Source organism: Emydura macquarii, unplaced genomic scaffold (assembly GCF_026122565.2).
Source record: "Emydura macquarii macquarii isolate MOO-44397 ecotype Brisbane River unplaced genomic scaffold, CSIRO-AGI_Emac_v2 contig_2897, whole genome shotgun sequence".
NCBI classification, from domain to species: domain Eukaryota; kingdom Metazoa; phylum Chordata; order Testudines; family Chelidae; genus Emydura; species Emydura macquarii.
Genome location: NW_027133034.1, coordinates 11,791,785 through 11,815,427, shown reverse-complemented (window position 1 = coordinate 11,815,427; position 23,643 = coordinate 11,791,785). Strand labels below are relative to the sequence as shown.

Sequence of the window (23,643 nt, the reverse complement as noted above, 5' to 3'; positions counted from 1 at the left end):
ACAATCAGCTGTTCCACTCAAGATATTAATTTTATTTCCAGTCAGAAAATTAACATAGCAATAGAAAAGCAATGGCTACTGTAACAACCAATCTATGTGACCCAAAATCATGATCTGCTTCCTCAGTTTGCTATCCAACTATGTAGCATTGTTCCCCACCTCAGCTGTCCAGTCTAAGTAGGAGGTGCTTATTTGGTCCTTCAACAGACATAATGATGTGTTTCCATTATTGTTTAAGGTGTGGCATAAGCAGTACACCTGTCTGCTCAAGCTAATTGACTGCAGTCAGGGGTGATGAACGTCGTGTTATAACACTGTAGGCCCATATTAACACTTGGTTTGATTTTTACCATTGTAGATTAGACTGAACCACAGATGATGATGATGATCTGCATTGTAGTCCTGTAAATACTTGGTTACACAATGTGGTAGGACTAAAGTGGGTTATGATGGACTATCAGCAACATGATCAAGTTTTTTGGGGATGGAAAATGTGTTTTATTTGAAAGGCCAAGATGGTGATTTTTTTTTTGTTATGCTGAGTTTTACTGGTATTGGAGCTTAGTCACTCTCCAGCATTGTTGTGCATGAGACCATCAGTTTCCCACTAGATGGGTGACAGTTAGTTTGAACATTAACTGGATTGCCAGCTCCACATTAAGGTGAACTGTAAAGGAAAACATGTTTTGTTCCTTTCCTGATGTATAATTTAATTTGCTTCTCCAAAACAATAGCTGTTTTGGGTAGCTTTTCTATTTGAAACCAGTTGTCACTTCATTTTTGCTTGGCTCTGGGTGAGATGTTTGGAGGACCTGAACAGGACTGTCAGAGGAAGCTATAAACTGTGCTGCAGTTTTCTCTTACCCCAACTAATTCTTATGTTGTCCCCTTTTCCTCAGCTGGTGGCAGGGAGAGCTGCAGTTCACATCACATTCAAGTCCTCTTAATAGCTGGGGTAAGATCCAGCAATGAGAAAGAAATAAAGTTGATATTTCCAATATCAAACAGAAAAAAATAGGTTTGAGGGAAAGCTTTGAGATATTAAGCAAGGATCAGAACACTTATTTTTGGTTTGCAATTTACTTTTATTATTGGATGTAAATTGTCCAGGACTGGTGATTTATTCATGTTTAAATCTGCTGAGTGCTTTATTCAGCACAGAGGTCTTTCCTCTTACACAATGTAAGGAATAAGAGCAAGTATTTGTACTTGTTCTCCCTTACTGCTTTCTGTGAAATGAGGCATAACTCTTATGTGACTAGGATCCTTCTGTAAATACAATCTGAATTACTGATTGAACATAACCCAGGTAATTAAAAACGAGTTTCAGATACAGAGAAGAGTAGCTATGTTCCATTGTGTTTGAGCCCATTACTGAATCAGTTACCAGCAGAGCACTGGTCATAGGTTTTGTGTAACAAAAGGGGTGTTTTTAATTCCCCCACTTTTTAAGATTTATTTCCATCAGTACTCATTAACTAACTCCTATTGGTTAGTTTCAATTTCTCCTTTACAGTAAAAAACAGACTATTTTAACATTATAAATATACTAACTCCTAAGCAATGGGAAATAGTTAAACCACACACAATTTATAAAAATATTTTATTTTTACAAAAATTCATTGTGGAAAAATATTTTTACATGGTAAATATTTAAGGGTCCAGTTCTCTGAAAGATTCAATTTTGGGGATGTCCAGGGATCACCCGAGTAGTCTTTGCATGGAGCAGAGCTGCAGTTACTGCCTCCATTACACAAATGAAACATCACGAGAGAGGGGAAAAAAAGGTTTTCAGTGATGAGAAGTATCCCCTTTTTACATTGTATGTATACACTAGATGTAAAGAAGGCCAATCCTGTTTCCAGTAGCAGTTTTTTTCAGTCCACTACATGACCAAATTAACTGAATTTCTTCTAGTTAATCTTTCAGAGTAGGATCCTCTACCCCAAATAAGACATTAAAAACAACCTTCTCCCCAACCCTTCTTTGGGACTGTACATTAGACTGACCACCAAAGAATTCTCACAAAGAAATCCACTTAACTTGCCTTAAAACGGAAAGGATGTTAGGGACTTAAGTGCAGTTTGCAAGTGGTTGCTGTGTTTGTTTAGTGTGAAACTCAGAGACTCTCAGTAAAGGGTGTACAAAGTGCTTTGTCAAATCAACGGTTCTCTTCTCAACATCTCTTTGTACATGGACTAGGTTGTTTGGTATTTGCAATACAGAATTGTCCTAATACCAGACAATAAAGCTTAGTAACAATAACTGTCAGCAAGCAGCTTGTGCTAGGTAACTAGCTGGAACAACCATTTTTTTTTTTTTTTTTTTTTTTTTTTTAGGGTGGAGGGGCTGATTGGTGCTTTCTTTTTATATGCTTGGTAGCAAAAAGATAAATAGTGAGAGGCAAATGTTTGTCAGTCGATTGTTTTAGCAGGCACATAATCCTTCCTTTGATGTCCACCAGGCTTTAGTAGTAGATATATTAAAAGAATTTCTCTGATCTTTCCTGCAACAGAAACAGTGGTAAAATTTATTACGCTGTCACCATACAGGAATGCTTGTAAAGGCTCTTGATAAAAGAATCCTTATATTCTTAACTGTCCCACTTTTTTCAAAGGGGGTTCCTTCTGTAGGTTACAAACAGTAACTTTTTAAATCCCATAAATACAATTGGGGGGCAGATTCTTAGCTGGTGTAAAACTACATATCTCCATTGAGCTCAGTTTCACCAGCTGGTGTGGTATTTACAGTAATACAGTTATGACTGGGAATTACGTGATAGTCATGTGAATGTCACAGTCTGTCATAAGTCTCCCACTGTAATTTAGAAGTGTCCCGTTAAGTAGTCTTCCCACAATGCACAAGCAAAGTTACTCCTATTATTACCATAAGGCAGAGTGAGTCACATTGGTGCATAGACAGGAGTTGCTGTAGCTGCCTGCCTTACTTGGGTCCTAAGGCCATTAAAAGATCATGCTAAGGGACAAGATAATTTGTTGGGAAGAGTTGAAGTGAAAACAAGCTCCTCCCATTTAAAGTGTTAGTAAGGCCTGTGAAAATAGTGATACAAGCAGACTGTGTAACCAATTACCTACCTTTTTGTGTTGTACTAAAAGAAAAAAAAAAGCCAGCAGTTCTCTATACAATAGGGAGGAAGCTTTTCTACCATAGAACATGTAGTGTGTTCAAAAGCAGAGTATCACCATCTGTGCTGGATTTGGTTTCAGACAGAAAATGTGTTACACTTTGCATAGTCATCTGTGCACTTAGAATAGATACATCTTTTTGCTTTAGGGCTCGACTCCTGTTCCTGCTGAACTGAGCCAGTATGTAAAATCAGAACTGATATCAGCTCAGTAGGCACCGGAGGACGGGTCCATCAACAGTCTGGAACAGCCGCATCTGGAAACAATCATTCCTGCAAACAATACACTTTGCTAAGCTAAGCTATAAGCATAAAGAAATGACAGCATAGCAGTGGATAAAGCTTTATAAAGCATAGCTTTACAGACTTAGACTTAAGTTGGCTTAGAACAACAAACAAATATATTTATCTCCAACTTGAGATTACATTACAATAGGTATAATCTTTCAGATTTAGATGTCTTCTTTGCTGTAGCCAAACCTGGCAGTTTACGGTGCATTTCTTACATTCTTGCTAGGAAAAGCGTGCTCTTTTTCAAGTCTCCACCCTCTTTTCTTATCCTCTACAGACTACATTTCACACATGCATTTACTATAACATTTTATCCCAACCAGCAGTGTACTTCAACTGGCAGACTACTTCGCCCCTGGATAGGCTAAGAAGTGTCCCATCTCGCCTTCTCTTCAGGTGCAGAACTTAGCCACTGTGAACAAAGAGGAAAGCAATCACTGTTCACCAATCAGCTAAGCTCTGCACCTTGTTAGAGAGGTCTTCCTCTGAGCATAATGCAAGATCAGATGAGGGTCTTCAGTGGTATGTTTTCTCCTTTTGTTTAAATGGCTTTGATGTAGAGGATTCCAGTGCATGTATGAGACAGTTACAAGGATTTTCATAATAGTAGCCATTGTCATGGTTATGTGGTAATCCCTGGCAATGTGATTTTAATCTTAAATCACAAATCAGCATGCCAGGAACCCAAAGAGCCACAACACCAGTGCTTCACACATCAAGGTTTAAAACAACAATGATATTTCTTAAGATATATTCTGTAACAATATATTGAAGATCTCATCTTCTTAAGGTATCTGATTAAATCATTTTATTTAGATTACCTGTTTGACACTTCAGAAAAATTCTAATTTCAGACTATTTATAGGACACATGCAATAATTAGCATAGGGAAGTAACACAGAGGCAATCACCAACAGTTATAATAATTGTAACCTTTTTATCTTAATAAAACTCTCCTAGGTATTTAAGAGACTCTGGGTGGAAAACAGCAGATCAAACAGCATAGTTCTAGCGTCTGGCGCAGATAAACACATTTGAAGCCATTACAAATAGATTCAGATGTTTATAGTGGTTTCGGGGGAGATTCAGTGGGTGGGTCTAAGCATACATGATCTGAACATGACTATGCATAGAAACATTTTGTATTTGGTCTCCTACCTGTTTTAGAAAGCAAGATTCCCCAAAACTGACAAGCCTATTCCAAGCCAACCATAGTTTTCTTGGCAGGCATAGGCATATAGTCACTGTCTATGTACCAGAAAGACAGGGCAATTCATAAATAAATTGTTTTGACTGTGGCTGTTCTAGTTCATATAAATAAAATAAATGCCACACACTCAAATTGAACCTAATTTCAAGTATTGCCCACCTGTATCAGCTTAAATGGAAGGCAAATCAAGGGATCTTGTTTAGTACCAAATACTGAGTGATTTTTTAGCTAACTAGTTGTCTGAATTTTATTACCACAAATCAACTGTAAAGTTATGTGAACAACCAAGGAAAAAGAGTCTGTCAGATGACTTTTATCACTACGCAAAAATCTCTAAGGTATGTTGTACTGGAAACTATCTTCATACCAAACCTAATTGACTATGCATGTACAAACACCAGGTAACCTCGGGGTACTCAAATAGGTTGAAAGAAGGAATATATCACTATCTATTTAGTATTTGGTGTAAAAGGCCAGTTTATAACCAGTAAGAAAATGTCTTTATTCTCTCTGTTTAAGGGCTGTACTTGCAATTTCACTTTTTCTCACCTGTTAGGGAAATTACTTCTACTTTTTGTCCCTGAAGTAGAACCAGAAGCAAATCAAAATAAAGCTACAAATGTTTATATATCTTTATATGACAGTCATTAGCATATCATATAAACAGATACTGCCTAGCATAATCAAGACTAATTTGAACTCTCTCACCTAAAATACTCAGAAGCCCTGGTTACACCTGAAACAAAAGCAAGTAAACTACAATAGTTGTGAAGCATGGTTCTGGCATGATTCAAATTAGTTTGTAAGTGTATGATTTCAAATCCTCATGTGGACACAAATTCTGTTTAACAACTCTACTAATCGCCTTCCCCTGGCAAGTTTTCTATTTGCGAATGTTAGGTGCGAGTGCAACCATGTTTAAGAAGGGTTGTAAATGTAGCTGTGCCTTAGCACAAAAGTCCCTTCTCCACACTCCTCAGCTAGATCCCTTGTGCATCTCTCTCACTGCTCCAGCAATAGTGTGGGGGGAAAAATGCAAGAAATTTAATGAATGGTTCTTCAAGCTGAGTATCAGCAAATTCTACATTATCCAGAGTTTATTTACTGAGCTATGCATATTCTCTTGCTAAAGAGCAGGGTCAGGATTAAATACTTTAATCAAGAATAATCACCTCTTCAGAATAACATTTCTGCCACCACTTTGGCTGAGGACACATCCATTTGTTTTTGTGCTGCAGCAAAGCATTTATATGCAAGTTCCTGTTGTTTTGCGTCTTCATTCACCATTAATTCTCCATACAGATACACACCCATAGCCTGCAAGACGAAGAAAACAGCCATTCATTCCATAACCAATTACAGCTGCTGGCTTGTTTTTAAATACAAGCTTGTTCCACACAGCTCCCAAAACAATGCATACTGTACCCAGTTTCATTTCATGTAGAAAGCCTTTTATTTTTAAACAGGTACACATTTTTTCTCCATAATACAATTCTCTGTCTGTCTCTCTTGGCAACTATTCAATCTGAGGAGGATTGTTGATGTTGATTTAAGTATGTTACCAAAAGTACATTTACACTGGAGATTGATAGTTAGCTACAGACAGCATCTTATGTCAGGAAAATACTTTCCTGCGCTGCTGCTTTTCAGGTTGAAGTCCATGTTCTCTCTCTCAGCCACCAACTGAGCTGTTTCCAAATGCCTCATGAGAGGGCAGTTTGCCTTTCCTCTAAGATTACAGAAATTTGAACTGTCTATTTTTCTTTCCCAAATGGGATCTTTCGAAATGCAATGGTCATCCATTCTGAGATGCCGACTTAATAATTTTGTCAACTGAAAATGATGGTTTTTCTGTTTCATGCTGGTCCCTTCAAGTTGATTCACATACAGCAGGCACAACTCTGGGCTGGTAGGAAAAGGCCAAGTTCTCCCTAATGCTGATTTTGGACGAGTCTCAGGAAGGAAAATTTGGGGGTGAGATCTTGGCCTTACTCAAGTCAATGGAGCCAAGATTTCACCGTTGGTTACCATATCCTTTTTTTGAAGTCACTTGAGCTAGACTGACACTGATCCTGATGTTGCAACCTGCCCTGATCACAATATGACTACTGACATGAGCCTGGGCTGCAAATACAAGTGTGGGTTTGCAGGTTCAGTCCCATTATGTTGACCAGAGTTTTTACAAACATCAAGTTAACTCTTACAGTTATGCCCAATAGAAAAATCCTGATTAGTACATAGTGGTATATGTTTTCATGCAATGTAGCAATACCATGTAGTGCCAGGAAAAAAAAATAAAGTTACCACTAGAAAGCATACATTTTGATTTAATATTTCTGGAAACATTTTTCAACGAGCTCTAGAAATTATCAGGATTTTACCATCAGAATTTGCCAATTCAGCAAAAACAAAGCATTTGTGAACAATGTTGTTTGTCTTAGAACTGGAGACCCTGGAGCTTCCATGGGATGGACTCCTTAGTAGACAACCTATCCTGGAGCCAGAGTTCATTCCTTTTTTGCAGAGAATTTCTAAATAGTTGGGTTTTGTTCCAAATCAGAATGAAACCAAATTTTGAAATATCAAAATCCTCCACAAAATGAAACTACCTTTTTCTGTACAGTTCTAATAATTTCGCCTAAATCTCAAACATTACAATGCAGTAAACACTGGTTTTCTGTTATCCCAAATAGGATTAAATAGTCACATTTGCATTTTCCCTAGACTTTTAAAATAGCAAAGTTCTTTCATGATCAGCAAGGCCAAGAAACTGCTTTGATTTCACATGTAATCATTCCAGAACTTAGTTGTGCCACAAATTGTACACCCTGCTGGAGTAAATTAAAAGAATATCAAAATATAGCAGCATAAAAACTCTGTAGTTATGGCTTCAAAAATTCTTTCCTTACAAAGCAGAAAAATGTTGGTCCTTATTTGGCATAATCACAGTTCTATATATACTGTTGATAAACGTGGCTTTAAATATTGTGCTGAAGAATACAATTGTTTTTGTTTTCCTCCTAGGGCTGACACAATAGCTTCCATGTATCTGAAATGGCATCCTATTATATAATAACTAAACATGCAAAATACACAAACCCCTTTTTTACGTATTCTTTTTTAAAAATAAACAATTATCAGAATACATTATTTGCTGGGGATCCTGGACCAGTTCTCTGGCTTCTCATGCATATTAGAGTGTAATTTAGATCCGGAAGACAGCATTCAGCAGACTAGTTAGAGCTGCACTGCAGCAGCAAAACAAAAAGTTGCAGTCTATTGTCATGAGAAATACAGCATGTCGTCTGATCAGCCATGGAAAAAAAAATCTCTTTTGTTGCAAATAAAGTGTGAATTGTTATAATTTAATATATTGAATGTAGCAGCACCAATATTGTCACTGGCAAGGTCCTGCAATTTTTTTTGAATTTGTTATAATTTGTCTGAGTAGGTGTGTTTATATATAAAGGCTTTAGTTTCGCAAATTAATGGGAGTATGCATGTACATATTTACAAATGGTGAGTAAAAAGAAATGTGAGTGATCTTGTGAGAACAGAAGGATGTAGGTTCTACTGCATGCACGTAATATATACAAGAAGTAGGATTCTTTGACTTCTGAACAACGGAACAGGAGTTTTACAACCATGCTTAAGCATGGATTACATGTAGTTGAGGCTTAAACTAGTTATAAAACCATGTTCTAAACTAAACCTTTACCTGAGCTATAACCTGGATTGTTAACTTGATTATAACAAGATTTTACTCAATTCATGTTCCTTGGTCAACCCGTCAACTTGGTTTGGCTGAAACAGAGTTTAAATTGCTTAACCACAGTTGTTAAACCAGGGTCTTTTGCCTAAAAAGATAGGACCTTGAAAACAACTTTTGAATATTATAAAAGCCTGATAGTGTAGGTCTCTGATGAAAATCAGTTACTCTGTGAATCAGATTCAGGTATCTGACAATTCACAGCTAGAGAGTAAGTTAAAATCAATTTACACTCTGACATAAATACAAGGTGATTTATTTTGAAAATATTAATAAATGAAACTGACCTGATCTTCCCTGAGGAATTTCTCAACCTCAGCATAACCTGCTGTGTATTTGTGTTTAACAACAAGCTCACACCATCGATGTCGAACCTATGAAAAAAGAAAATAAATATAAAACATGCGTACTGTATCAGTGTAAATAAGCAGTTGATACAATGCTACTCAACTATAATTTTTTTAAAGTGTTTTAGAGGAATTGGCAATTTGTGAAACATTTTCAAGTACTTCAGCAGGACTTGCTCATCTTCCTTTAAAAAAAAAATCTATACACCTGCTCCTAAATATGGACACAAATGAAGTTCCTATTTTTAAGGGCAGATTCTGTTTAGAGCATTGAGTATGTGCCTCTGTACACCATTAATACTCATCTGACACACTAAAAATAAAATATGCATCTATAGGAAGATTTTTGCACCCCAAAATATCTGGAAAAATAACTATCTGCAACTATGCCAATTCAAATCACAACTTAAACCTGTTAAATCACGATTTGTTATTTTCAAAATAACTTATTTAATTCCATAAAACTACTTTTTTTTTTACAGTTAGCATCAGAATAAATAAACATTTTACCCATTTCTTTTATAGTTTCACAAAAGAGAAAGTTACTGCTTTAAACATCTTGAAGCAGACATAAGATACAATTGCATTATTTCCTTTAGGTAAGCGTCTAACCCAGGGGGGGCATAAGGATAAAACACATTTTGTACAAGTTGCCTCTGTGGGACGAGTAATGCATCTATGCTGGGATGAAAAGGATAAAAGTTAAACATGAAACAGAGTTTAATCTTCAGTGAAACCAAGTTTTGCCAATACAGCTTTGCCAGAATGTGTCTAAATCCATTCATGCTCAAGTTGCTGATTTGCTGTACTGAATACACTTTGCAAAAGCAAATAACTACCTTCATCAAACAGCTAGTGAAAAATGCTGCTGCTAAAATGGGCAATGTGGTGGGTGCAGCTTTTGAATGCAGCTTCTTTACAAAGCTTTAGCATGCTTTGTATTTTGTTACATTTTGATGCCTTTTTTATTTGTGTTTAACTATTCACTTTTATGGCTTTAAGTATCGTTTTACACTGCCATCAAGGCTTCTTCAATTATAGTCAATAAGTAGTCAGATATTTTATCTTCTATTCCTGGCACAGCATTGGCTCTAAAGGAAAGCAGTTAAGTGCATTAAAAACTACTTCTATTACAGCTTGCTTTTTTCACCTTTCAAGGGAGAGGCACTTGGTAACAATCAGTTTTTGTAGTAATAATAAAATGTAAGTTTCAATATTTTTGAGTCAAAATGACTCTATTATCCACTAATCTAGCATCAATCACTTCTTAAAGACAGATTTACTGATAAAAACCAGAAGCAAGTCTTTTTTTCCAACAATCTGGAGGTGGAAGAGGGTGCCTTTTTAGTCCATTTCAAGTTGATGCATCCTATTACTTAAAGCCCGACTAACCCCACAACTCTTTGTTCCCCCTTTACCATTACTACAACAAGGGATACAGTTTTGAACTCCTAAGGATGCAGTAATCACCAGCTTTGCATCACAGGGAGGAATTTCAGAGGTTTATATAACTGAATTGACAGTCTCATTAAAATCATTAACAAGTGATGAATGGTCACAGGCTTTGACATAATTCTCCTTATGTTCTTGATTTGTGTGTGGCCTCTTCCACAAAATTGCTAGACTGTATCTTCTGACTACAACAAGAAACCTAGGAAACTCAGGGCTACCTATATGGGCTCATTTATTAAACGAGCAATAATCAATATATAAAACAAACAATAAAAAGACTGTGCTCGGGATTAAAAGTTACTGCTGACAAGCTAAGAAGTATTAATATCTTACATGCAGAACAAACTCTGGCTGTATGAAAGAAAAGAGGTTTTTATTGTAGTATTCTGTATTTTTGTGTCTTACATACTCTGTTAACTATGTCATATATTATATGTATCTCTTTCTAGTATATCTTTATCATTTGATTATCTAATCTACAGCGACATCTGAAAATCTTGGAATAATTAAATTATCGGTTTCTTTAGACTATTGCTTCCTACACAGGGTTTTTGATTTTGGCATGAAGTCTCATTTAAAATGTTTGTTTGTTGAGTGAGAATTGGGACAGCACACTTTTTTTCTCTTTCATTCTCAGGGTCAGTAGAAATTGTGGCAGATTCCCAAAACTGAATTGCCTGTTGGGGTAGAAGCAACATGTCTGTCATGCTCAGATTACATGTTCGCCTCCTATTTTCACAAAGCCCAAAAGGCACTTTCAGTGAAACAAACTGCAGGAGAAGTAGTCATTGTTAGTGCTTTTGCAAATACAATTCAGCTCATACCCACCTGATTTCTGATCATACATATGTAGTGGATGCTAGTAAACAGTGGGTGCAACTGAAGATGGTTTAGCTGTAAAAGGAGTTAAGAAACGCTTTGAGCGTGTACTGATTAAGTTTTTTTTCCGACATGGCACTGAAAGTAGTTTGCTCTAGGTCACAATTGCAGTTAAAACCATATTCAGCACCAGTTCAGATACACATGCTATCAACATAGCAATAGGTAATTTTTTTAGTATATATTGTGCGCTAATCTCCCATCCATTAAATTAGAGTTTTCCACACACATGAAGGGGAGAAAGAATTCTTCAGGTCCTTGTTTTCCATCCAACACTTAAAGCAAGCTCCACTGCTTTGCAGCATAATTAATGTGTCATGTTTATGAGCACTTTAACAAAAATATATAAAAAGAAATTTTGAAAACTAAGTAGCTCATGGTTGGATAAAACCACACTCCACCCTCTGTGTATGCTCTTCTGTATTTTCATCCACTACTCTTTTTCTCACATTGAGAGCCATGTCACCCTCTCCCTTCTCAGTCTACACATGTCTCTGAGCCACACGAAGAGCACAGAGAAATGCACCATCTGTCTCTGGCTTATGCAGCGCAAACTGAACCTGAAAAGTAATTTACAGCAACTCTTCCTGTTGCTGCTGGCAGAGTTGATTGTGCTTTACTTTGTCCAGCTCTTTATGTGCTCCAACTCTGAAGTAACACCTGCAACCACACACAAACACTGGGTCTGGGTTTGGCAGCTGCAGAGACCTACATGCCAAACTCTGGAATGTAATTTATTTTTTCAGCCTCAGAATCTAGGTTTATGGCTGTCCTTTGACTGTCTCAACTTCTGCCTGATGCTTGGGAGGAGGAAGGAAAAGTGGCTTGGGGGATGTGGAACTGTCTGCAGGTCTAGTGGGAGGTCAAGTTCCTGATGGATCATCTTGACCTATTAAAATGTTTTCCCTTTCCAACTGGGCTTTTCATGAATCATGCTGAACCATCTACCAATTTCCATTCAACGGTTGAACAATTACTGTAGCTATATGTGAGCTTTGCAAAGCATTCCACAATATTGTCAGCATAATTTGGGTTCATGCACTGTTACAGATATGTCATTTGAAAACAGGTCATTTCAATTTAGTAATCAAAGTTATTAGGGTGGGGAGGTTTGGTTTGGTTTTGCTAGCCTTAAGACCAAAGTCTTAAATGGATGTTGCTCTCAGGTTGTGTTGAGCCCCAAATTTAAAGCTTTTGTTTAAAAATAAAACAAAAACAAAAAAACCCTCAGACCAATAGAAATGTTCAATTTTTTAAAAGTTCTATTTTTTAGACAAATGGAGAATGCCCTACAGCACCGTTCACAATCCAAACACTGCAGCATTTTGCTAGTGCAAGTGAATTTGAAAGTGAAACTGCTTAGAAACCAAAGTGACACTGATTAGTCTATTTTCAAACCCATAAAAAAGCAAAATTCAAAACAGAGTAAAAAAATAACTTAACATAAAAATAAAATATTAAATCGAAGTTACCAATATAAATATAGGTAAGGAAAATTGTTTTTACAAATATGAGCCAACATTTTTTTTTTTTTAAATGGGTGCTTAAAGATGGGATACTAACTAAATCCATATTGAGCCACCAAAATAACTGGCCTGATTTTCACGAATGCAGAAAATATTTTACCTCTGAGGCGTGCAAATAAGATGTAGAAAGCAAGTAATTTAGACCATGCCTTCTATTAAAATAAAAAAACCCTAAAGTTTGTACTAAGCCTTTGCTCTGCAGAATGGAGACTAGCTTCGAGGGGAAATGAGTAAATATTGCTAATAGCTGGATCCAATTAAAAAAGCTCCAGGAGACAACAAATCTAAATCTCGGAACAAAAACATGTTTTGAGATCCTAGAAAATACAGTTTTTTAAAATCTGAGAACACTTTTAGTAAGTATTATTGTCCAACTGAAGTTCCAAACAGAATACAACTTGGACCAAAAAGACATACAAGACCTCTGCCAACTATGTGTTCAACTAAACTAAATGCACATTATATAAAATTAAACAATCACAACTATAAATACTATAGTTACTAGTCACAGACAACTCCATTGTAGATATAATGGACAACTGGAGTTGGGGATTCTCTGAAGACCTCAATCTTCTTGCAGAGGGAGAAATACAAAGAAACTTTTGCAAATAACCAAACAATGCTATTATGCATTATTTTTAATTAACAAGAATGCTCCAGAGTCTGGAATGATGATCAGATCATCGCAGATTTGTTCCATCTGAAGTTATTTATATCCTTTCAGCATAATTCTCTCTTCCTAGCTCCTCATAAATCGGATTCAGCTACTAGACTATCTTCAGGGATAATTAGTGAATACTGCTGAATGCTGCAGACTAACATTTTGATCTTAAAAAGTAGTTTTTACAATTGGTTAGGACAGAAAACTGCCCACGCTTTCCACCATTATAGTAATGAAAATATTTTTAATGATTTCATGATTTTTCTATATCCTTGTGCCCACACAAATTTAAAAATAGTTGAGATGGCTGCTATTTTACATTCTAAGTAAGTAGTTGCACACCACTAGGTTTTATGCTGTAGAGTTTGGGTTTTTCAAATGAACATTAGTATTTGGTACTCCATACTCAGGATTTTTAGCATGCAAATCTCATTTCAGTGGAAATTTACTCCCAAGTAAGATTTTCAATGATGCTGAATCAGCTCTGAAGGAGGTGGTGTTGACAATAATGTAAGGAGCATGTGTGCTACAATTGCATTGACAGTGTATCAGCTCAGCCATGTGCTAAAATATTCTTACTAAACAAAATCCTATTAAAAGCAAACAATGTATTCATCATTCTTTTGTCAGTAATTCTGAAGTTGGAGAATACTACGTACACCAGGCTTTGTCATTAAGAAGTACAAGCAGGGAAACTGCCTATCAGTTTCAGTTATTGTCTATTTTGAACAAAAGACACTCGGACTCTACATAGTATTGGTAATTATTTATCTGAATTGTAACACTCTCACTGATGCCACTTCAGGGCCAAAGAAAATATGGGCTAGATACATCTCAGCAGCAGGAGAATAGGAGTCTCTATCCCTGGGACTTCACAATGCGAATAAAGTTCAGTTAATATCATCAGGCTCCATTTCCCTTCCTTAAAGCACAACCACACTTTCTAACACAGCAGTAAAGAACACAGCTTCATTATCATCAAAATATAACAGTCATGGCACAAATACGGGACCCTGGAGAAGATCTCATTAGCTTAGAATTCCCAGGACTTCCTGTGTAAGTACCTCATGATATCCTTGACCTCAAGAGGCAGCAGTGTTAGCCAGCAGGGCTCTGCCCTGTTAAAGCTGCTTTTCCCACAGTTAGATTACTGGGTGAAATTCATTCAAATATTAATCCTTAGACTACTAAGGCTGCATATATATTTCATCACCCCTTCCTTGAACCCAACAGATGTGCCAGCTCCTCTCAATGGTTCTGCCTTCCCACAAGAGCTCCAGCTTCGTGTCTCCCATTCCAGGCCCCCTTCTCACTAGAGAAGTGTGGGCCAAGGCATTACTTGTTCTGAGGGCCTGCGATGAGAATGATGTAGCGGTGTAGACATAACCAATTGTCCCGTCCCCTCCCCCCTCCAGTGGCACTTTTAAAGCCACCTGTTGCAGGGGCACAGAATCCAAGGTAGCTCTGCCTGCAGTAGTGGAGATGGAAGTGGCAATATCAGGGCCTCGGCAGCTCCCAGATGCTGTAATAATATTTTTCTTTAGAGTCTGATTCTGCTAGCCTGACTCATGCTTTGGGAGCAGGGTTTTGCACTCAGTCTGAGTTTGAGATTTGGATTGTGCTGCTGAGTTATCACACTTCATAATTCTCAACTTGGATCACTGCACAATTTTTCCAGAATCCTGCAATAAGAATGTCTAAGCCCACTGATAGCCCAGCAAATCACAATATGGTTATTAATGAAGTGCTGCATTTATATAGGTTTTGCTAATCAAAAGTGCTATCCTTTAATTTCCAATTTTAAAGAGAGCTAGAGAACTACATAGTATAAGACTTTAAATGTATAAAGTCGTTAGAAGACATTGCTAATATACTGAAGACATAATCTGAACAGAAAACCAGCCCTTTCAGCTAACGAACATTAATAATGATAATGTCCTAATCAGCACAGTTACTTACTCCTTTCCGGGCTTGAACCCTTTCTTTATTTGTCTTCCTAAGCAAATTAAATGCTGATAAAAGGTGTGGGACTGACAGCCCTGGACACTGAAGGCCTCTCTCCTTTGAGCAGCTGAAGTATGGGCAGCAGCAGCACAAGCTTTGCCCACAATGCTCTATTTAGATCTTTACATCTAATTTTTTTTTTAAAAAAGGAATTTTATGGGCAAACGTTTCAAAAAACAAACTCTGTTTTTGCACTCTCAGTCAATTGCAGGTTGTGGGCACAACTGAAAGCATTTAGACTGTGCAGTGGTGCCCAAAAATCAGGTTGTTCGACTTAATGCCATCACTTGCTCCCACAATTCATTGTGCCTGCAGACAGACAGACAGGGTTGAGTCTTCTTTAAGTATCTGGTCCCATTAATATAGATTTATTTCCCATCCTTCTGCCTCACTGTATTTAGCCACTTCTAGTTAATATAACAGAATCTTACCAGATGAAAGATAGTCATAGAACCCATTCATGTCTTAACAGAAACTGTATTACGTTACTTCAGGGACTCCTCCACTCCCTACATAACATATATGTACCCAGCTTCAGTTCAATTGCTGTCTTTGTGCATGTGCTGCATCCTCTCCCTGTTCCCCCACAGATGGTGCTCGCTTTCCTCCCACTAATACATGGAAACTAGAAATTGAACCAAATGCCACTCGTAAAAACCCAGACAGTTTGAGGAGCTGGGTGAGTCACTGCTTCCATCTCTTCACCTATGATACACCCAGAAAGGAGCAGTGACCACAACCCTGCCACTCTTTATACCAGGGTAATAAAGCACATTCTAGGAGTTGTGGGACTGATTTAGAAAAAACAAACGCCACCTTCTTTGCATCTGAGTAAATACTAATGTTCAGACAAAGAAAACCCAGAATAATTTAGCTAGATACTCCTTCCCCCAGCAAGTTGTATCTATAATCGATAACATTTGTGTTAATGAAATAAGGTTTGAAAAGAAGAATGGGAAAGGCAATAGTAATTAAGAATAACTAATCTTTCCAGTGGCACAGGCTGTGTGCCTTCCTTATGGTGTCAAACCTTTCATTGTAAGTAAGTGACTAAGTTAAAACATGTCATTTTGTAATCCCCATATGTCTTTTCAGTCTGCTTTTTCTCTCTGCGTTTCATTAAATTCTGACATACAACAGGACATGACTGAAATGCTTTTGTTCATCTTTCAATATACGCAGATAAAGTGATGATAGGCTAGCAAGCTCAGAGGAGAAGGGGGGAAAACCAGCACAACATCAAGGTAGTGCACCAGCCTCAACATCTGCCGGAAGAGAGAATCCCCCTGCTATGCCTGAAGGCTTTTCCCATTGTGTTTTCATTTACGGTGCCATGGTCTCTCTCTACTACAAAGCAAGGCTTCTATAACACAATGCCTTGTGATTTAACAAAATGTTTAACACAGCATGCAAACTGATAAACCAAGTTTTTTTAAAAATAAATTTTAGTTAAAATCTTAAATACTCTTCTAACTTGAACCAAATGCTTTTCTTTCATTCTCATGTTCAGTATTGCTCATTCCGAATGTTCAGGCTGGAGATGGCTGAAACGATGTAATCAGCTCCCTCTGGTACAGCTGTTTTAGAGATATTTGTTGAATTTTGTTTTGCTGTGGTGCCATTGGCATTTGGAATCACTGCTATGTAGTGCTGCTTCATGCACCACTTCAGAGCAAAGACTTCCTCAGCTCGCACTGCAGAGTATGGACAAGAACCATGCCCCTCTTAGCCAGTGGAAAATGACAAAACTAATAACTTCATCTTCTCTTCTGACTTTTCTACTATGGCTGAAATTGCCAGGGCTCCATTTCTCAGCCACAACAAGTCTGACCATGAACCTCTAACTCATCAACTACGAGTAAGGATGCTATTCTGTGACGGAGGTCACAGATTCTGTGACTTTCCACGACCTCGACTTCTCCTGGGGCAGGGCTGGAGCAGCGGCCACCAGAACAGCTGACTGGTGGCCAGCCTGGGGCTGTCAGAGCAGCCCCCGGGGTTGGGTCAGAACCCCAGGGGCTGGAGCAGCGGTGGGGCAGGAGCAGCTGCAAACCCCAGCAGGCTCTGTTTGTGACTCCCTCCCCAGGGCTTTTTTTTTTTTTTTTATAAAGTAAATGTCAGGGAGAACTTGTGGGCTTCTGTGACTTTTTGTTTATTGCCCACAATCTGTCCCTGACTTTTACTAAAAATATCCATGACAGAATCTTAACCTTAGCTATGAGATAACGTCTCCAACTTCTGAGTCAAGTATATATATGCCAGGCATGTATACCACCATGTGCTGCAGTGGGACAGATACATCTAAAGTAGGTACCCACTAATTCTCTAGCATACAGAGTAATGCCCATGACCCTTAAACTACCAATTATTATTTGGTAGTATTAATAATATATGCAATATTATTCTGTAAACACTTGTTTGCAGTGTTGGTGTAGCCACGGTGGTCCAAGGACATTAGAGACACAAGGTGGGTGCTATGACTGCGGGGATGTTAACAGACCACTTCCCTTTGAATGTCCCTTAGCAGAATGTGTGTTAACTACTTTATCTAAACAATCTGCTCCATCTTATATTTAGCTGTAACACACTGAGTACCTTTCCCAGACCTGAAGAACATGTGTAGCTAGAAAGCTTGTCTCTCACCAACAAGAAATTGGTCCAATAAAGATGTTAGCTCATCCACACTGTTTTCTCTAATTATTGTTCAAGGTTTTAAAAACTACAAATAGAAGAAGTTTTACGTCCAATTCAGTAAAGACAAAAACTGCTTCAGGTACCAGCTGGCCCATGCATCAGTCCTTTGGTTACACTTTAGATTTGATGCCCCATCTAAAACTACCTTCTTTCCCCTACAGTTTGCTAGGAAACTTTGTCTCTTCCTCCCAGACAAGAAAGTTGGTCCATGCATGTGTCATCTCTGGCTTCATAACTATAATTCACTGAACTGGAAGTGGAACATGAAGCTGGGTAAAGAATGTGGCTGCACATATTGTGTCCTTTCACCGGCTCCTAGTTTAAGACTTTAGTCCTAATTTTTAAAACAATGAATGCATCAAGCCCCAGCTACAATAAAAATCAAATTTTGATCCATAAGCCAACACATCAACTGTGCTTCTCTGATACAATTCAGATCGCAAATTCCAGGACAAAGCACATGAGAGTTGAGGACAAAGCTTTCTGATTCACAGGGATTTGGCTATGGAACAATGTTCCAGAAGAGACCAGGTGAATCCAGAGTATGATCACATCTTTAGGAACTGCTGCAAAACCTTCCTCTTCAAAAAGGTTTTCCCACTGTAGGAATGACATTCTTGACTATGACATCCCCCTTCCACCTTATAACCCCTACCAAACAAAAGATAATACAATCATAAAAATCAAATACTCTAAAGGGAAAGCCAGAGACTCCGTGAAGTCAAACAGGGTCTTTGCTATTGATTTTATATGGAAAGTGCTCAGATACAACAGTGATGAGGTACAGTATAAAACCCTAAAATAGACATTAGGTTAGACAGATCAACTGACCCAAGTGATCAAACAGTAAAGTGTTTCAGATGAGTGAACTGCCTGTCATGGGAGGAAAAGATTTGTTTCTCACCTGTAGTATGAAAATGAATACATTATACATGGATTTTCTCCTCAGAAAGATAAGTACCATGTATTCCATCAAAATATATGTTTCAATTCCACTTAAAAATATACACTCAACCTACTCTGACTGTAACCTTTACGGTACTTTGAAGAGGCTGCTTTGGTCATGCCCATCAACATGGTATCCATGTGCCTTAGTATTTTTCAGAACCCCTTTTAGGAGCAGGAGTGGACTTTACCAGTTTTGGCATCCTAAAGGTTTGCTAGCCTCTAAAATCCAGAAGAAAGTGGACTTCAATCTAAGTTGTACTGACTCATTACCACAACTGAGTAGTGTTTGCCAACAATGGTGCCACCTGTTTAATATGCACTTTCCCACTAGGAACTGGACAATCTCAACTGAGGTGAGTGGCCAGAGTGAATGGACCATGGAGGCTGAACTAAGCTAAGGATGGTTCTTCTGACTAAAGACAGAGACATGTCAGTAGGACTGTGCAGAGAAGCTTAATCTCTCACTGTCCAGGTTTGCGTCTCATTTACAGAGGACTCCAGTATCCAAGCATGTTAATGTGACACCTCTCATATACACACATTTTAAGGAAGCCAACCGTAAGGACTTTATGCTGTCAATTCAGAAGACGTATACACCCTGTACTGAAGTGAGAACAGGGTTTTAGTCTGAGGGTTCCAGTTCTTCAGTTCTGCATCACTCACTCATCCTTGATATTTCCAAAAATGCTTACCCCTTGTAGAATTCAGCAAAATTCCTCTCTCTGGGGCATTGCAATCCCAAAGGAGTTAAAATGGTGGACAGTGGGGAAAAAGTAGCAAAACCTTAGTGGGGACAAAGTTAGTTACTAAGCAATAGTGGGTAACGGTTGTGAGTGGTTTGTTTGTGGCTAAGATGATGACGTCAGGATTAACTGTGGTTAGCAATTTTGATCTGACCCATTCATTTCCCATTCTACCTTGATCTTATGTTCTTTGAGTGAGACAGATTTTTCTGCTTTGTGGTATTGTCCAGAGACAAGCAGGATCTACAGCCAACATTTAAAGAGAAATGAAAAGCCATTCAGCTTTAAAAATAGCACTTTCTAATAAAATGTATCTTTAGAAATTGCTCAAAGTAAAGAGTTGTGTCAATTACTGCACTAAGAGGGTGTTCCATTTAAAGCACAAATATGGCTACAGTCTTAAGCTGCAACAATCAGGAAACACATACCCAGACTGTGGAGAGCACTTGATTGTTTTTGTTTTTAAACATTACATCCTCCTTGACATCCTGACAACTATGTAAGGCTCTCACATATATACAAATAGTATATAACATTTTAGATTTTATGACAAGGCCAGGCAGTTTGCATTAGAGTGCTATTTCTTTTTTTACTGCCCCACAGCACTATATAAATAGTCAAATATAGCAAAAGCACCTAATAAAAAAAATCAGGACAAATTTTACAATTCCAGGGGATCTCTTCAACCCAGTCTCCTCCTCATATGGCTGGTTTTAGAAAAATGGAAGTAAGCTTCAACCTCCTCTTTCTTTGCTGCTTTGGATAAAGAACAAGTAGAAAATAATTCCATATTTAGATCTCTCTTTCCATTAGCTTCCCACTTTCCAAGTCTCACTGTGTTGTTGGGCTGCCAGAAGAGGAGCAAATTAAGGACTCAAACCAATTAGAAAAATAACCCCCACATAGTGTGTAAGTGGATGACATAGTGTAATGCGCCAATAAGGAGCCTGGAACCTTTCACTAATGCCACCCAGCAGCAAATGAAATCACTTGGAACAAACATGCACAGCTATTGGCTTCTGGAGCTGTTTGGGAAGAGGGCTGCTGATTGGGGAAATGCTATTTTGAGCACCCAATAAACCTTGCACTCTGAACATGTACCTAGGAGAGTTAATGCTGATTCAAGGAGTTTGTGTACTTCTCAAGCAGCTGGAAAAGCCCCCACACTTTTCATGAAGCAACAAAACAAGCCCAAATAATAGCTACTGGCGTCAAGTTATATTATCCTTTGGGCAAGTTTACAAGTTCACCCCAACTCCGCTGAGGCAGACACAAGAGCCAGTCAACTCAAGGGACATTCCCATTGTCATTACTGGAAGCCTTTTTCTTCATCCTGTTCCAACTGTCTTTCCTCACACCCAGCTCCACAATGTCCTGAGCTTCATCTTTCGAAAGTGTAGGATGTGTTATCAGACATTACCCTTTCAAGGTTCTTTTCCCTCTCCCTGCACCCTGAAGAAGATCATATAACTCCACTGATGTAAACTGGAATTACACCAGGGATTTATTTGGTCCAGAATGTTTAAATACAGAATAAAACAGAAAGCTTCTTTAATCTCACTGATTTAAATTGAAACACCAGATTTTATTTTGTCTACCATTTTTGAGAGAGAGAAAATTTAGGCAATATGAACATTAGGACAAGTGGCATATTTCTCTCCTCTGCTTCAATTCAATGTGTGGCTCTCATATCTGTAAGACACAGGCTGAATATAAGTGGCATACAGATATTTCATGTGCAATGATACAATATGAAACACTCCAGTGTTTTGCTCTGCAGTCCAACATGACCTTGGTCTAATTAAGGTGGCTAGGAATGGGGACTTCTTGTCCTTAACCAGGCTGTGAGGAGGTATTTGCAACCAGATGCCAGAAACCTGCAAGTTTTGAATAGTATCTAAAGGTACAATCTATCGTGCAGAGGGCTACTAAACCATTCTCGCCAAAGCCAAGTGTACTCAGACTATTCTGAAAAGAAAACACACTAATTCCCTCTTCTGTTAGTCTAGCAACATGGTCTGACCATTCCTGACCAGTTCCCATTCTCCATGAGATTTTACAATATAATGCATAGAGCTTTGTTCTATAAGGGTGCTTCCTAACAATACTCAATGACAACCTGCAGGACAGCTGGATAATAGACTACAAGAATTTGCTTAAATTAATGCAGTGATCATCGGGAGGGAAGCAGAGAGCTAGATATTGCACTGTAGTTCATCTGTACTTTTTCACCCGCCAGTATTTTACGATTTAGGAAAGATCAATGAGCTGAAAATATTTTGTTCCAAACACAATTCTCACTATTTTTAGGACACCCAGCACCTTGTATGGTTTATATTAGCGTGACTGCATCTCTGCCAATGAAATAGGATGCCACCACTCTATGGCCTTGATTTCATAGGCAGACTTCATGTACAATGAAGCAGTTGTATAAAGATGGCAATATGCCACCCACATGACGTATATTAGGATCTTAACTCATTACACTCACATTTTCTGCAAAAACAGCCAGTTTCGTCTCGCCCATTTCTCTTCTCCCCAAAATTTACCACCTTATAATCTTGAAATACTGGGAAGAGTTATGAAACTGAAGAGCATTTCAACCAATTTGCTGAGACAAGAAAAACTAACAAAGCAATTTCCATCTGCTATGCAGGCAGACTATGTTACAAAAATAAGAAAACCAGCTTTGTAGGTAAAAGGAAAGAAAAACGAACTCTCCAGTGAAGGTAGTGGGGAAATGTAGCATAAATCTGTCGGCTTCATCTAAATTCCACTTTTTGCATCACCAAGTCTATCATAATTCAGCAGGACATAAAATACAGTTCTAGACATATCAATTCAGCATCAAATAGAACTGGCAGAATCACACCTGTCAGTCCCTCTGTTCTGTGGCATATTTAAATGGTTTTGTAGACAAGTCTCTCTGTCCCATCACCTTTGTTATTGCTCTGTAAACTGTTTCCATGACCTGTGGCCTGTCTGATTGGTTTTATAGACCATCCCCGTCTCTGTCTAGAATGAAGAACCAAAAGAGCTAATTATGGAAATAGCTTAATAAGAAGGCTGCTTGTTACTGATTACCAAAGTTTGAGACATACAGCTATAAGCTTTTCCTAATGTCTCAATGTGTTTGTAACTAAATCATTCAAATTCTTTTAGTTAAACTTCTAAACTAGGTTTTCTTGAAAGACTAGTCAAACATGCTTAGCCTACACAAACATATCAAAAGAGACACTGTCAAGGTTATTAGGGTTTAAAAAATATTAGCTGACCTTGGGCAGTGGGTGCATCTGGAAAGTTCCAGCTTCTGCACAACAAAATTAGGTTAGCTGTGTTTCCCTCTCCTTTCAAGCCAATCCAACCTCTCTTCCCAAATTTTAAACACAATGGTTGATACATAAACACAGTGTTCGCTAAGAACAAGCAAGGCCGTGCATGCGTACAGGCTAGATGATATTTATTGTTAAGCTAACAGTCTGACAAAGAATTGTGAGGTTTTAGCTGGTTGTAATGGTAGGTCAGTATTTTTCCCCAGGGGCGTGCAGAGAAAAATATGGCTGCTTTTCGAGGGGTACAAATTGTGCCCCCTGCGGCCAGAGAATCTGTCATCTCCCCCGTGGCCCTGGGGACAAAAGAACTGTTATCTCCCGCCCAAGCCCCGAGGCTGCAGGAGCTGTCATCTGCCATCCCAGCCCAGTATGAAAGTGCTCACTCTTCCTGCCCCAGCAGACTTCTGTGCTTCCACCAACTGGGGGGGGCCCGTGCCTGTTTGCCCTCCCCCCTCCCCCCCACCTGCGCATGCCCGTTTTTTCCTAGTCTCTTGGAAGTGAGACCTTTAAAGCAGAAACACAAAGCAATAAAGTGGTGGCACATTGTTTTGTGACTTAGAAAAAGGCACCCGTGTGCAGGAAACAATTGCCCAGTGAAGAAAAAAATGCTTTTTCTGTGAGTTGGTTACTACCAGCACAAAG

At 38.3% G+C, this 23,643-nt stretch overlaps 1 protein-coding gene across 2 annotated transcripts in view; it reads right to left on the bottom strand.

The window, feature by feature from the left end:
• Nucleotides 1–1,589: 1,589 nt before the first annotated feature.
• AOPEP (aminopeptidase O (putative)) overlaps nucleotides 1,590–23,643 on the bottom strand; it is a 267,939-nt gene continuing 245,885 nt past the window's right edge. The window contains exons 15-17 of one of the 2 annotated variants that reach the window (XM_067569212.1): nucleotides 8,703–8,789; nucleotides 5,819–5,963; nucleotides 1,590–3,418 (exon numbers count right to left, since the gene is read on the bottom strand). In XM_067569212.1, the coding sequence (XP_067425313.1) occupies nucleotides 5,823–5,963; nucleotides 8,703–8,789 (228 nt within the window). In that variant the 3' untranslated portion in view covers nucleotides 1,590–3,418; nucleotides 5,819–5,822. The remainder of the gene's footprint in view (nucleotides 3,419–5,818; nucleotides 5,964–8,702; nucleotides 8,790–23,643) is intronic. The other variant, XM_067569211.1, reaches the window with a different exon arrangement.